The sequence below is a fragment of the Corythoichthys intestinalis genome, chromosome 16 (assembly GCF_030265065.1).
Source record: "Corythoichthys intestinalis isolate RoL2023-P3 chromosome 16, ASM3026506v1, whole genome shotgun sequence".
NCBI classification, from domain to species: domain Eukaryota; kingdom Metazoa; phylum Chordata; class Actinopteri; order Syngnathiformes; family Syngnathidae; genus Corythoichthys; species Corythoichthys intestinalis.
In genome coordinates, this window is record NC_080410.1 from 21,059,402 (window position 1) to 21,074,120 (window position 14,719).

Below are 14,719 nucleotides of genomic sequence, written 5' to 3' on the forward strand. Positions count from 1 at the left end.
TACCAGATACAAAACAAAGCATATTGTATGGTTTTAACTAGTTAAACTTTTAATTTTGTGTATATAGTAGGGCTGTCAAAATTATCGCGTTAACGGGCGGTAATTAATTTTTTAAATTAATCACGTTAAAATATTTGACGCAATTAACGCACATGCCCCGTTCAGACATTAAAATGACAGCAGTGTCATGGCCACTTGTTACTTGTGTTTTTTGTCTCCCTCTGCTGGCGCTTTGGTTTGACTGATTTTATGGGTTTAAGCACCATGAGAATTGTGTAATTATTGACATTAACAATGGCGAGCTACTAGTTTATTTTTTAGTTGAAAATTTTACAAATTTTATTAAAACGAAAACATTAAGAGGGGTTTTAATATAAAATATCTATAACTTGTACTCACATTTATCTTTTAAGAACTACAAGTCTTTCTATCCATGGATCGCTTTAACAGAATGTTAATAATGTTAATGCCATCTTGTTGATTTATAGGTTATAATGAACAAATACAGTACTTATGTACAGTATGTTGAATGTATATATCCGTCTATATTACCGTCTATATATATTGCGATTAATTACGATTAATTAATTTTTAAGCTGTGATTAACTCGATTAAAAATTTTAATCATTTGACAGCCCTAGTATATAGCCATCAGGATACAGTGTACAGTGGTACCTCAACATACGATCGCTTTGACACAGAATCATTTCGACATCCGACGTAAACTTTGACTCGCCATTTGTTTCTACATCCATCCGGCGACATGTTCGAAATACGACAATTAATGACAGCGCTTCAGTTTCTTTGTTTTCCCGCAAGACGGACGCACAACGGATTTTCTTGTGAGAGAAATCAACATAGGTACGAAGAATGTTAGTGCAGGTGGTGAAAAAAAGTGAAAAGCTTACCACTGAAATGAAGATGGAAATGATAGAAAAATATGAGCGTGGTGTACGCGTCCGTGAACTGGTTCGACAATACAGCCATAGAATGTCTACGATCTCGACGGTCGTCCTCCGACCTCCGTTCGCCAGTCTTTATAAGTTAACGTGGCTATTGTTATTTTTGTAAGATTGCCAAATAAAATGCCAGCTTCATTAGGCTTTTAATCATTTTATTTCAGAACTTGTGCAACACAACATGCCTACTGTCTGCGCAGCTAACGCAAACAATGCGCAGCTAACGCAAACAACAGAGCATGAAGAGTTAAAAGTAAAAACACCTCTCTCACTCGAAGCGTTCAGGTACGCCACGCAAAAAAAACATCTGCCACATCATAACCCGATTCGTTACATTATAGACCCCATTCACCTACATCACACAATCACGTGATCGCTATATTGTGCCGCCATATTGTCCATCACTGTGTGTCCGTATTGTCAATGATCTTAGTTTCTAAAGGTGGATTCACTTGCAAATTATGGAAGCCTCGGTACTTTCAGATGCTGTAAACTCATTGGATGAGTTGCATAAAAGCCGTTATTTGGAAAAGCTTTGGTCACCAAATCCATATTTAATGCCCAAATCGATGCTTTTCGACCCGCTGTCTTCGCCGTCTCTGCCTGACATCTCCTACCCGGATACCTACAACTATCTTGTCCATACGAAGTCAGCCTATTCTCACGAAAGTTTGAAAAACTTTAAGAGCTTGGAGCCTTCTAAATACTTTGTTGCTGGTTGGGTAAAACAGAGCCTTGTCCACGACAATTTGGCAGGAATCTATCTTGTCCTTGGGAAGGTGAGTTACAAAATTTTCAATTCAAAATCTTTTATTCTCACTAACATCTCAGTACGAGGATTGCCATGCCCCAAATAAATGATTGATATATGCCGCTGAATGTGAGGTCGTGTGTTCGATCCTATTCCCTAAATGCCTAAAACCCTCTAAATATATACTAAATGCTCCTTACCAGATATAAAATGACTACTACATAGTCTGTGGTGATCGTTTGTTGCCAAGTTTTGTTGTTTAATTGCAGCAGTCCATCTCGCTCTCCTCTTCGGGTCTCTCGGTATATGATAGAACTTCAAGTCTCTCCGTTTATCTTCCCTGTTACTGCAACCAACCGCCACACATGCCTTCACCATTTTGGTTAAAAAAAAATTCCAAATAAGCAGAAGACATTTGAAGCGAGTCTTAAACTCAACCGGGCCTTTTCATCTTAAAACGTTCTGTGATTCGGCGGTCCTTCTTGACTTCATTAGCAACCAGTTGCTATACTCCGGACAGCTTCGATGTTAACTTTTTTCGATGTGAAAAAATTGCCTCGATGTGAATTTTTTTTTTTTTTTTTTTTTTTCTTGCTTCCGTATTTTTTGTTTTTTTTTGTTTTTGTTTTTTTTATCCATTTATTTATTTATTTATTTTTAGAAAAGAAATCTTCCGTGTCCCTTTAGGGGCAAAGTTTTTTTTTTTTTTAAGTCAACTTTTTTTTTCCCTCTCTCTTTTTTTTTTCTCCCATGTCACCTTAGGGGCTTCATAAAATTAAAATGTGTCAACGATTGTCAGGAAGGTTTTTGGGTTCGTTTACTAGGCGGTGATTCCTTAGACAAGCAGCAAAACACGCAGTAATAGGAAGAATGTATGTAGTGGTAACATGTAAACACAATCAGCTGACGGACAATATGGCGGCACAAGCCAGGGGGGCGATGTTGTGACGTCACTATATTATTATTTCGATTTTTATTTATAATCTTTATGTTTTGCTCTGTTTAATTGCTATGTGCAACAGTGTCAGCAGTATTTATTAAGGATTTAGTGAAGGTTTTCGGGATGTGGAACGAATTAATGGAATTATAATGTATTCTTATGGGAAAATCCTGCTCGACATACGACCATTTCGATTTACAAAAAAGGTCCTGGAATGAAATAACTTCGTATGTAGAGGTACCACAGTACGTTTCTTTCGGTAAATAAACTTAGGCATCCACGTGACCGTGAAAAGTATTATGGTAAGTGTATAAAACCTTAATTTTTCAACTAGACGTTAAAGCGGAATTTCAGGATTTTTGACATTAGGCTTAATCTTCGAGTTAGCAGGGGTTAAGTTAGTTGGTGGAGTTGATTTCAACAAATTCTGTTTCGTTTGCAAGTTATTTGATAGTGTCAGGGCTCCGGAGTGGCTAAACTAGCGCGATTAGCATGCTAATAAAAAACAACATATGCACACATGAAAATCCTCGATGACCCATGCAATCAATAGTGTTGGCAATGTTTTCAGGATGAAGTTATTAAAACTTATCATCGCATGTCAATAATTGCATTATGAACAGCAACATTTTTAATCTAGGAACTCTGCAGAGGAGCAGGGCAGAGTGATATCGCATCGGGTTTTTTTCACCGCTGATTTTTTATGTCGTAGCCAGCAGCAAGTGACCAGTTTGTATTTTTCCTCGTTCTTCATAGGGAATTTGTGGAAACTTTCCTTTGCCCATTTCTTCTGTATGTTTCCACAGCCTCTAAATGCACATTTCGCTATGTTGGTGGCCGTCAGTTAACTCAGCAGACTAATGCTGCATTCGAGGAAGGTGGGAAGTCAGAGTTTCCAACCTCTGATCTGGAAAAATATCATTAGTATGCCTCCACTATTTGATCACTTATGAGAAGTCAGATTTTCTGGAGGTCAAAATAAAAGGCAAAAATAAAAAACAACTTGTGGCCGCAATGGTACCCTCTGAGCGGGATAAGTCCAACTTCCCACCTTCCTCGAATGCAGCGTGAGAACGAGTGACCAAAGCACTCCTCTTTATTGGGGTTTTATTACGCATCTAAAAAAAAAAAAAAAAGTCCTGCAGAATGAAATGAATTACGGCAGTTTGGTGTGACATTTTTTTGGCCGCATAAGTGTTTTGAAACAATGATGTGTTTTGAATTTATTTGACTATGTGGGATCTGTTCGTAGATCTGTATTGTTTTATTATTGGCATGCTATAATGGTACCATTGACGCCTTGAAACGAACAAATAACTTGCAAATGAAACGGAATTTGTTGAAATCAACTCCAGCAACCAACTAAACCCCTGCAAATTTGAAGATTAAGCCTAATGTCAAAAATCCCGAACTTCCGCTTTGTGCAGTTCTGATGAATCAGCTTCTATGGCACAAGCTAATTTATCCAGGACTCATCCTTGTTAAATAGCTAGTACATACAGTATCTCCTCCAAATACACTTGAATGAATGGAATGATCACACACGGATATTCCTATTGGACCATTTGTGGCGCAGTGATTCACACGCCTAAGAACAATTCTTGCTCAGTGCACCATTTACTATTGCTCTATGATTGACTAGCAACTACAGCAGTTGGAGGAGTAATCAGCTGAGATACTCTATACCTTCCCTGCAATCATTTTAAACTGGATCAGCACTATAGAGAAGGGTGGCTGTATGGTTATGCTTGACATGAAAGCCCATTCTAATTCCGCAGATGGAGTCTGAACTAAACAATTAACAGTATTCTTTAGTAACAAAGCCGTTAGCCCTTGTGTTTTAGTACGTTTTACATGTGCAATAATCTCTTGCTCTCATGTGTAGGATTTCCAAACACTTTGTATAAACTCGGCACTTCTTATCTTTCAGGCCCTTGAGAGCACTATTGTTTCTATTGTAAATAAGACTGTGTACAAGAGAAACACGGTTAATTAGAAAGAACTGTTTAGACAGCGGGGAAGAGTACTATACAGATGGTAATGTTGGTTGATGCTCCAAGCTGTTTCTATATGTGATTCAAATCTGTAAATAATTTAAGCCAAAGAGGTGTAGAGCCGGCTCTGTGTATTTTCATGTTAACGGCATAAAATGTGTGACAAATCAGGTTGATGCGTATTTTCTTTTGCAGAGCTTGTGCTTCCGCGTTCAAAAGATGTTGGAGGCACACAAGCCAGACTGGTGCGAGACAAGAGAGGACTGGTCAGTGTTTCTCTTCTCTCCACAGAACAAGTGAGTCAACCATCATTTATCCTCTTCATCTTTTACCCCCTCACGATGTCATTACTGTGGTTTGATTCAAATTAGCCCCAGGAAATTTCACGGTTGCAAAAATAAATTGTCCCCACCCCCAACCCTATCTTATCAAAAGAGAGGATGACCAAGACTCCATTAGAGTATCGATTGCCATTTCAAACAACAGCCACTGGAGGGTTTCTTTAATATCCTGCATCATCTTTTGTGGTTTCAACAGATGCAGCTCTTTAATAAAATGCATTGAAATGTTGCCGCATGGGTTGTAAAACTGATTATTCTTTTCATTTAGTTCATTTTCTTTCCTTCCATTCCAATACGCAATGCTGTGAGGATATTTAATTGCTTTTGGGCAGGACAAACAGTGCCACATGCCAAATTTGGAAAATGTGCGTTCAGTGTATTTCATTCCATTGTATCTCTTTTGATGTGCTCGCTATTCTGCATTGCAACAGCAGGCTGGGGCTTACTCGTGTGTTGTATTTTGTTGAAGGGGAGGATTTTAATTGTATTGGAACAGGTGGAGTTATAGTAAAACAACAATTGCATTTACTGTTTTTTTCTCATTGTTCTCCCTGAGTGTCCTTTTTAACTCTTTCCTGGTTTAGGTTTAGACAGATCTGCCAATCCATCATTGCTCATAAGCTGTTTGATTACGTGGTGTTGGCCTTCATCTTTTCCAATTGCATCACAGTGGCTCTCGAGAGACCCAAGATCCACCAGGGCAGCTTGGTAAATCAATCAAATGCTTGGTTGCACACACACAGTATGACTCAAGAGGAAATCTTATGAAAATTATATTGAAGATTACTATTACGAACATTTTTTTCCCATCACATATTGGGTGTCGTTATGATCATTTTCTGTTTGATTTAATGCGTATATAGTTCTAAAAAAAAATAGGGCAAACAAAAATTAACCTCATGTAATGACATTTTTCTCATGAATTCATGAAAAGTTGGCGAATGGTTTGAATTCTAGGATGCATTATTATTTGATTCAAAATCAAAATTGTATGTTCCACATATTGTAAATATAGACTTTACTATCAGTTGACGGGACACGGGGCCGATCCGTAAGGGGCCTATCTTCAAAAACTTCGAATTAGAAAATTTTCAAAACCAAAGCCGCTAGCAACCTAAACCTAAAACAGGTACTTCTCTTAGGCATATATGAGTCTGCATGAGCAGCGACATCAAAAATTCAAAGTCACACCCTCATAAAATCCCGATTAATTCTTTTTTTTATCCAAGTATAACAAAACTTTAAATGACTATAAAATTCTCAAATTTTACGCTAGATGCACAAAAATCACCAAATGCAGAGATAATCACCTTTATTTTCAGTATAAATAGCAATATTTAACATATAGTTTTTGCCAAAAATAGCAACTTATTTTTTTTACATTTAGTGGAGGTTTTCAACAGCTAATAAATCACTCAATTTTCACATCAGAAACTTATTACTTGAGGAAAGTGAGCAGAATCATCTTAATTTTACTCAACAAAGCAAATTTTGCATTTTTCTACATGCAACCACAACTTATTTAGGTTGAATTCTGATGTCATTAATGCTTTAGCTCATCTTGCCAGCTTACTGTCCCTCGTCGTTTTTAGATTGAAATGTTACATAAAAAAAATAATAATAATAATTAAACAACGTAAAAAGCTATTTTTTTGGGGGGGGGGGGGGGGTGGATGCTGAATGGCGTACTGCAAGCAAGAGGTCACTTCCGCTCATTAATATTCATGACATTAGCTACTGTTGTTCCTATTAGGGACAAGCCACCGTTTGTCCCTAATAGGAACTGAATGGAAATCATGTACGAAGGAGATGTTTACAGAGCTAAACCTACCAATTCTCTCTGAAAATGATGTGCCTGGTGCCAAATTCACTGGCAAAGATGTGGAAGAACATAAAAATGTTCAGTTAAAGAGATAACTTGAGTGTCAAAGGCTGAAAATGACGGAAAAAAACGAGCCGACCTAAGCATAGCCTTAGCTTTTTTATCGACGCGACTGACAATGACATTCTCCTGTTTCAACAAGCTATCCTTTACCATCAGCCCTGTCTTTCTCATATATCCTCTGGTTGTCCTACGTTTCTGACACCGTTCTTGGGGGGTAATTTAGTTAGCTTTGTTTAGCGATCGCAAATGCTACTCAGTGACAGCCAACGAACACTTTTAATTTTTTCATTGATAACAAATCTTAATTCTATAATTTATTTGCACTTCCCCCTTACTAAAGTTGTATATATATACATATATATATATATATATATATATATATATATATATATATATATATATATATATATATATATAAATAACAGAAACGGTAAAAGTGGCAGTCAGATATCATTGTAATTCTTTTCAGGTCATTCATTGTTAGACAGAAGCAGTACAGCACGACGTTACGCTAAAAAAAATCAGTTAAAAATATCAAAATGGCTTACCTCTTTGTCCTCTGAAAGACCATGCCAACCCAACAAAATGTTTACTGCGTATGAAATGTGAATGGATTCACCGAGCTGGTGTTAAAGTCCGTGCAAGTTGATTCGGTCTTCACATTTTTTCTTCCGAGTTTTTGGTTTCCGGAAACGTATGAAGAAAACATCCTTCATGTGTCGTAATGTCTAGAGTCGTTCGTACAAGTTCCAAAAAGCAATGTGTGATTGGTATGTTCGATTTTTAAAGATTACCGGAGAAAAGTAGCACAAATTACGTTGTTTCTATGCAAGGGTGGGTCTATAATGTCCCACTTCGGCTTTACTTCCACTTTACGATGCGACGTCACGTTCGAAAAATAGCATGCGTGCGGTACGCCATTGTCTAACTTACTAATTCTTGGCCAAAAAACGGGCAGTTGTCCGAAAATTACCTGATCATTTGAATGTAAAGTTACGCTACTGTGTAGGGATACAACATGGCTACGATCACAAAACAAAGAGCTTTTTAAGTTGAAAATTCTTGTAAATAAATGTGTAAATCCACAGAATTTTTATAGATATGAATGTAAAACAGTCTAGATTTTTGGTCAAAAGCAAAAAAAATAGGCAGTTATCATTCATTTTACGTAAATATTTCGAGGTGAAGTTAGGCTAATTTTTTCCATGCATTTTTTCACAATGTTTCAAAGTGTATGTATGGGGCTCTTTTATATAATAATTACCTTAAATCCTTGTTGTTGTTCCATGCATGTATGGAGTACAACATTTGTCCTTTGTCCACCTAAATCCAGCGCTTGAACGCAGCGTGTGTTTGAGTTTCACAATGAAAGCCAACTCAGCTTGGCCTGGGTCGGCCCCAAACGGGAAGACGTGGCACAATGTTTGCAGGAGATGTCTTGTCAACTGATGGTGAGGTCTACGTTGTAGATTGTACTGTATGTCTCTTAAACAAATGGAACATACCCCAGTTGTACTCCAGGCATTTGTAGGTGTTATCATGGAATTGGAATGGCACTCACAAATACGGTAACAGTGATTTCTTCTTTGTACAAAGCCAACAAAAAATTTAACGAGAACAAACTGATGAGTGTGTTGTTGGCAGTACCGCTTCTGACTACAGTTTTTCTGCAATAATTCAGGCGAAATTAACTTTTATGATTTAAAAGGGGCCACACGGAAAGCTTTACTACTCCTTATTGTCACATCATCTCTTATTTCTTTTTCCGTCAACCTCTCTTGTTGTCTGCCTGTCTCTTTCAATTCAGGAAAGGGTGTTTCTCACCATCTCCAACTACATCTTCACTGCCATATTTGTGGGCGAGATGACACTCAAGGTAACTTTTTACTATGTCTCTATATTATAGGAAATGAGCCCAAAACACGTACACAACCAAACCTGCTTACGCTCACAGAGTTAATCCATCCTCATAAATCCATTTTCTTTCATTTTTTTCTAATTTCCTCCTAGTATCATTTCTGTTTTTACCTGCCACTTATATTCTCTGTTTTCTCTGCTATCCTTTGGCACAAGTGGGCCATCCATTATGCACTCCCACAATCAATTATTAACCAATCACGCGCCGTCAAGCAGCCACAGACTTGTCAGCCCCCCGGCCGAGCTGTACATGTATCCCTCTGTGTCTCTGTCTGTCTGAGCATTGTGTGTCTAAATAACACGTGTTGGTGTGTATGCACGCGTGTATGTGCGAGTGTGTGTAGCATTCATCTCTCTGCAGGACGCCACTGCTGAGCTTAGTGTTAGTGTACAAGATGCAGCCAAGTAAAAGCCACAACACAGCAGGCTTGATGAAGTGGTCAGCATGTTGCTCGATATTTCTGTGTGTTATTTTTTTCTTTCGGGGGGACGTTTTTTGGGTGCAATGCACAACTAATTGCACAATTAATTGATTGCCGTCTGCAGATATTCCGAGTTTAAATAAGAAACTGATTTCATTTTATGGAATGAGAATCATTCATTCAGTGTTTTGCTAACTATTAGATCCGAAAATTCAAGGGAAAAAAACCTGAACCAAAATATACGTGCATGTTTTATATAGCGTAATTTAATTTTCGGACTATAAACTGCTACTTTTTCCCTTCATTTTGAATCATTCGGCTTAATAGTCCAGTGCGGCTTATTTGTTGATTTATTTGGGTTAATAGGTAACACTTTATTTGACAGCGGCGTCATAAGACCATCATAATTATGACATGACACCATCATGGGCATTACTGAATGCTTATGACAGATGTCATTAAGTATCATTTGGCAAATTATATCACTAACTCCATTTATGTCCAGTTTGGATCCTTTACATCCATTCGATGGTGAGATAAATTGCCGGATAAGGCATTAAATGACATCTGTTATAAGCATTCGTTGTTGCTCATGACCATGTCACGTCATGATTATGATTGTCTAATGACAGTCTTAATGGCGCCAAGTGTTACCAAATACTATAACTAGCAATTAATGAAACCACTGGAACAGTTACTGAAGACATAATTAGCACAGAACATGAATTTTGATTGTTATTTACATCTGTAGCGCTTCATTGCATTCTAGGAGGCATGTTGGACAACAACAGTGTTGACAGCAGGTGGCAGCAGAGGTTTACCGTCTCCTCCAAGGGAGCAGTGATGGCCAAATGAAGCTTCATTATATCTCATGGTGGTTCTTTTGGTTTTATGACAGTCGTATGATGTCGCTGTCGAATAAAGTGTTGGTGTGAATATCCCATAATACAGTGAGGACAGCTGCGGCTCATAGTTCAGTGTGGCTTATGTATGAACAAATGCCATTTTCATGCCAAATTTGGTGGGTGGCGACTAATAGTCAGGTGTGCCTTATAGTGCGAAAACTACGATATGTGTCTTTTACAAAGGATGTGGCTAGTGGTATGCATGCAGTAATGACATTTAAATAGGTAACCCGTTGAAAGAACTTGTGTTTGTGAGGAACTAAAATCAGTGTATGATTCTTCACCCAAAACTATGTTTACAAAAGCTGTCACACCTAATCATTTTTTCCCCCCGAATTGTTGCTCAGTGTAATGCGCGTAACCCATTTTGATATGTAAAGAATCAAGAAGGTTGTTCAATTTATTTGACCTAATAGAACAGTGTTTTTTTTTTTTTTTTTTTTTTTTTTTTTTTTTTTTTTACCAGAGAAGGGATCGTTATTGAACCTTTTACTGGATTGTAATACTGTATTTTTCGGACTATAAGTCAGTTTTTTTTCATAATTTGGCAGAGGGTGCATCTTATCCTCAAGAGCAACTTATGTGTGATTATTTCCTGTCGGGTCTAGCCCACTTATATCTCGCTAACTTTTATTTAAAAATAAATATATATTCATATATTTATACTAAAATGATGTATGATTATTAAATAAAATAAATAGTTCAGGGTGTCCCCTGCCTACTGCCAGTAGTTGGCTGGGATAGGCTCCAGCACTTCCGCCACCCTCTAGAGGAAAAGCGGCTTGGAAAATGAATGAATGAATTCAGTGTTGTTAATGTTACTTTAAAAAAGTAGTAAAAGGTGCAAATTACTTCTTCCAAAAAGTAAATGAGTCAATAACTCAGTTACCTCATATTAAGAGTAATTTGTTACTCTGCAAATTAACTGACTTTACTTTTCATGTTCTATATGTTATTACATTATACTGTATTCCTATAAAGTTTTTCATATTGAGATGTTTATATTAATTGATTAAATTTAACTGATTTTTTTCACCCCCCCCCCCCCCCTCCAAAAAAATAGCGTAGGTCACACTTTTTACATTTTTTTTTTCACCTATACATAGTGTCCCAAAATAATGTGTACACTCTTTGACTTTAAATAGCTACTATATATTTTTTTTCTATTTCAGATTTTGGAATAAGAATGGCAGATACTGGGTTTACGTTTGGGCAGAAAAGATTGTTCTGAAAACATTGTGGAAATGTGAAACTAAAGCTGAAGTGGTAAGACGCTTTAAAGCGTAAGTTCCACAGAGATGCCCTAACACGAGATACAGTGTATCACAAAAGTGAGTACACCCCTCGCATTTCTGCAGATATTTAAGTATATCTTTTCATAGGACAACACTGACAAAATGACACTTTGACACAGTAAAAAGTAGTCTGTGTGCAGCTTATATAATACAGTTCATTTATTTTCCCCTCAAAATAACTCAAAATATAGCCATTAATATCTAAACCCCCGGCAACAAAAGGTGAGTACACCACATGGGAACTACGTACATCCCTAAATGTCCAAATTGAGTACTGCTTGTCATTTTCCCTCCAAAATGTCATGTGACTCATTACAGGAGTGCTGTCAGCATTGCTGCAAAGATTGAAGAGGTGGGGGATCAACCTGTTAGTGCTCAGACCATGCGGCGCACTCTACATCAAACTGGTGTGCATGTCTGTCACCCCAGGAGGAAGCCTCTTCTGAAGACGGTACACAAGAAAGCCCGCAAACAGTTTGCTAAAGAAATGTCAACAAAGCACATGGATTACTGGAACCATGTCCTATGGTCTGATGAGACGGGCAGGCTTTCTTGTGTACCGTCTTCAGAAGAAGCTTCCTCCTAGGGTGACAGCCATGTGCACCAATTTGATGTAGAGTGTGGCGTATGGTTTGAGCACAAACAGGTTGACCCCCCCTCCTTTTCAATTTCTGCAGCAATGCTGACAGCATTCCTGTAACGAGTCACATGACATTTTGGAGGGAAAATGACCAGCAGTACTCAGTTTGGACATTTAGGGGTGTACGTAGTTTCTAAGGGGTGTACTCACTTTTGTTGCCAGGGGTTTAGATATCAACGGCAATATTTTTAGTTACTCGGAGGGGAAAATAAATTAACTGTATTATATAAGCTGCACACAGACTACTTTTCATAGTGACAGTGTCATTTTGTCAGTGTTGTCTCATGAAAAGATATACCTGAATATCTGCAGAAATGCGAGGTGTGTACTCACTTTTGTGATACACTGTAATTCAACCCAGTCACTGTGCCTTTGAAACAAAAGTGGTCCAATAAGTGCCCTGTCTGAAAGTCCACACCAGACAGTGACTCCAGGCAAATTCAAGTGATGTTTAACTTTATAAGATGAGGATTTTCTTGTGCCCAGCAACTGCAGTTATGGCGATTTACCGAGCCATTCAATTTAAATATTGCTTCGTCACAGATAATTTTCAGTGAATACGAGTTATCGTCTGCACATCGTGCACGGTACCACTCGCAGAATTCAATCCTTCGATCAGGGTCATCTTCGTTGATAGCATGAACTAGCGCTGGAATAAAACCTTTCCATTGTGCGCGTTTCAAAATGCGATGGACGCTTGATTTTGGGATGCCTGTTTCACGTGACAGTTGACAAACAGATTTTCGTGGGTAATTCTGAACATTGGCAATAACATCATGCTCTTTGGGCTTGTCGATGTTCTTTTTTGTCCTGAATGTTTTTTCTCATGCACTGGATGGTCCCATTATTTTCAAAGTTATCTACGATTCATGAAATGGAGACGGGTGTTGGGGCATTTCTGTGGAACTCACGTGTAAAGTGTCTTGCCACTTTAGCTTTATTTTCACATTTCCAGAATGTTTTCAGAACAATTTTTTTTTTTTTTTTCCGAACGTAAGCCCAGTATCTGCCTTCTTACTCCAAAATCAAATCTGAAATAAAATTAAAAAAAAAATCATAGTTATTTAAAGTCAAAGAGTGTAGACATTATTTTGGGACGCCCTGTATAGGAGTGTCACGGTACACAAACTTTTAACTTTTCAATGCTGTGAGAAAAAAAGCCTTTTTTTTTCCTGTTGTACTGAACCCACACTGAACGGTGACCCCCACACCGAGGTGCATACTGAACCGTGATTTGTGTGTATCATCACACCCCTTATATACTGTATATATTTTTTTCATTATGAAGGCGAGGCTCTAAATCTCCTGCCTCCTGTCTTTGCTCTAGTTTTCATTAAAAAACATCACACAAGGTTAATGTATACGTCATTTACGAAATGTTTTGGGCAAGTGACTATTTTTGGTAATAAAAAAAACAAATATATATATATATATATATATATATATAATTACAGTATTATTATATTGTAGCCGTCAACAAGGACAACGCCAATTTGGTGACCATAATGCACACTCAACAGGAAAACGGTACACTATTTTCAATTAATTGTTTAAGATGACACTCGCCACGCTAAATGCTAATGCTAACGAGAACATGAATGTTATGCCAAGGCTGCGAGCCATCTATCCAATCATCATCGAGTTTGCAACGGCGTCACCACCCCCATCCCTCCAACCCCTTCCCGCTCTGCTCTCTCCGGGGAAGGAAGGCAGGCGGATGTGTGACAAAATCAAACGAGTCGTGCTTCATTCAACCAAATTGTCTTCAGTAACGGCGTTGCAAAGTTGGGAAAAATAATTAATTAGATTACTCAATGCTGAAAAAAAATAACCCAGAAACGGTGTTATACTCTAACGCCGTTATTAACAACACTGGTTGTCAAGATGGTGCTGTGTCCATTGGACTGAATACTGTATGGTACATGTGTCGTATGGACAAAAGCATTGGGACCATTGGTAATTACGGTAAATACAGTGGGGCAAATGAGTATTTAGTCAACCACTAATTGTGCAAGTTCTCCCACTTGAAAATATTAGAGAGGCCTGTAATTGTCAACATGGGTAAACCTCAACCATGACAGACAGAATGTGGGGGAAAAAAAAAAACAGAAAATCATATTGTTTGATTTTTAAAGAATTTATTTGCAAATCATGGTGGAAAATAAGTTTTTGGTCAATACCAAAAGTTCATCTCAATACTTTGTTATGTACCCTTTGTTGGCAATAACGGAGGCCAAACATTTTCTGTAACTCTTCACAAGCTTTTCACACACTTTTACTGGTATTTTGGCCCATTCCTCCATTCAGATCTCCTCTAGAGCAGTGATGTTTTGGGGCCGTCGTTGGGCAACACAGAATTTCAACTCCCTCCACATATTTTCTATGGGGTTGAGATCTGGAGACTGGCTAGGCCACTCCAGGACATTGAAATGCTTCTTATGAAGCCACTCCTTTGTTGCCCTGGCTGTGTGTTTGGGATCATTGTCATGCTGAAAGACCAGCCACGTCTCATCTTCAATGCCCTTGCTGATGGAAGGATATTTTCACTCAAAATCTCTCGATACATGGCCCCATTCATTCTTTCCTTTACACAGATCAATCGTCCTGGTCCCTTTGCAGAAAAACAGCCCCAAAGCATGATATTTCCACCCCCATGCTTCACAGTGGGTA

At 38.0% G+C, this 14,719-nt stretch overlaps 1 protein-coding gene across 3 annotated transcripts in view; it reads left to right on the forward strand.

Annotated features, from left to right (window-relative positions):
* Positions 1 to 14,719, forward strand: part of cacna1ia (calcium voltage-gated channel subunit alpha1 Ia) — a 284,448-nt gene that overhangs the window by 223,464 nt on the left and 46,265 nt on the right. For all 3 annotated transcript variants that reach the window (XM_057860633.1, XM_057860634.1, XM_057860636.1), the window contains 3 exons: positions 4,840 to 4,940; positions 5,570 to 5,693; positions 8,678 to 8,746. In XM_057860633.1, the coding sequence (XP_057716616.1) occupies positions 4,840 to 4,940; positions 5,570 to 5,693; positions 8,678 to 8,746 (294 nt within the window). The remainder of the gene's footprint in view (positions 1 to 4,839; positions 4,941 to 5,569; positions 5,694 to 8,677; positions 8,747 to 14,719) is intronic.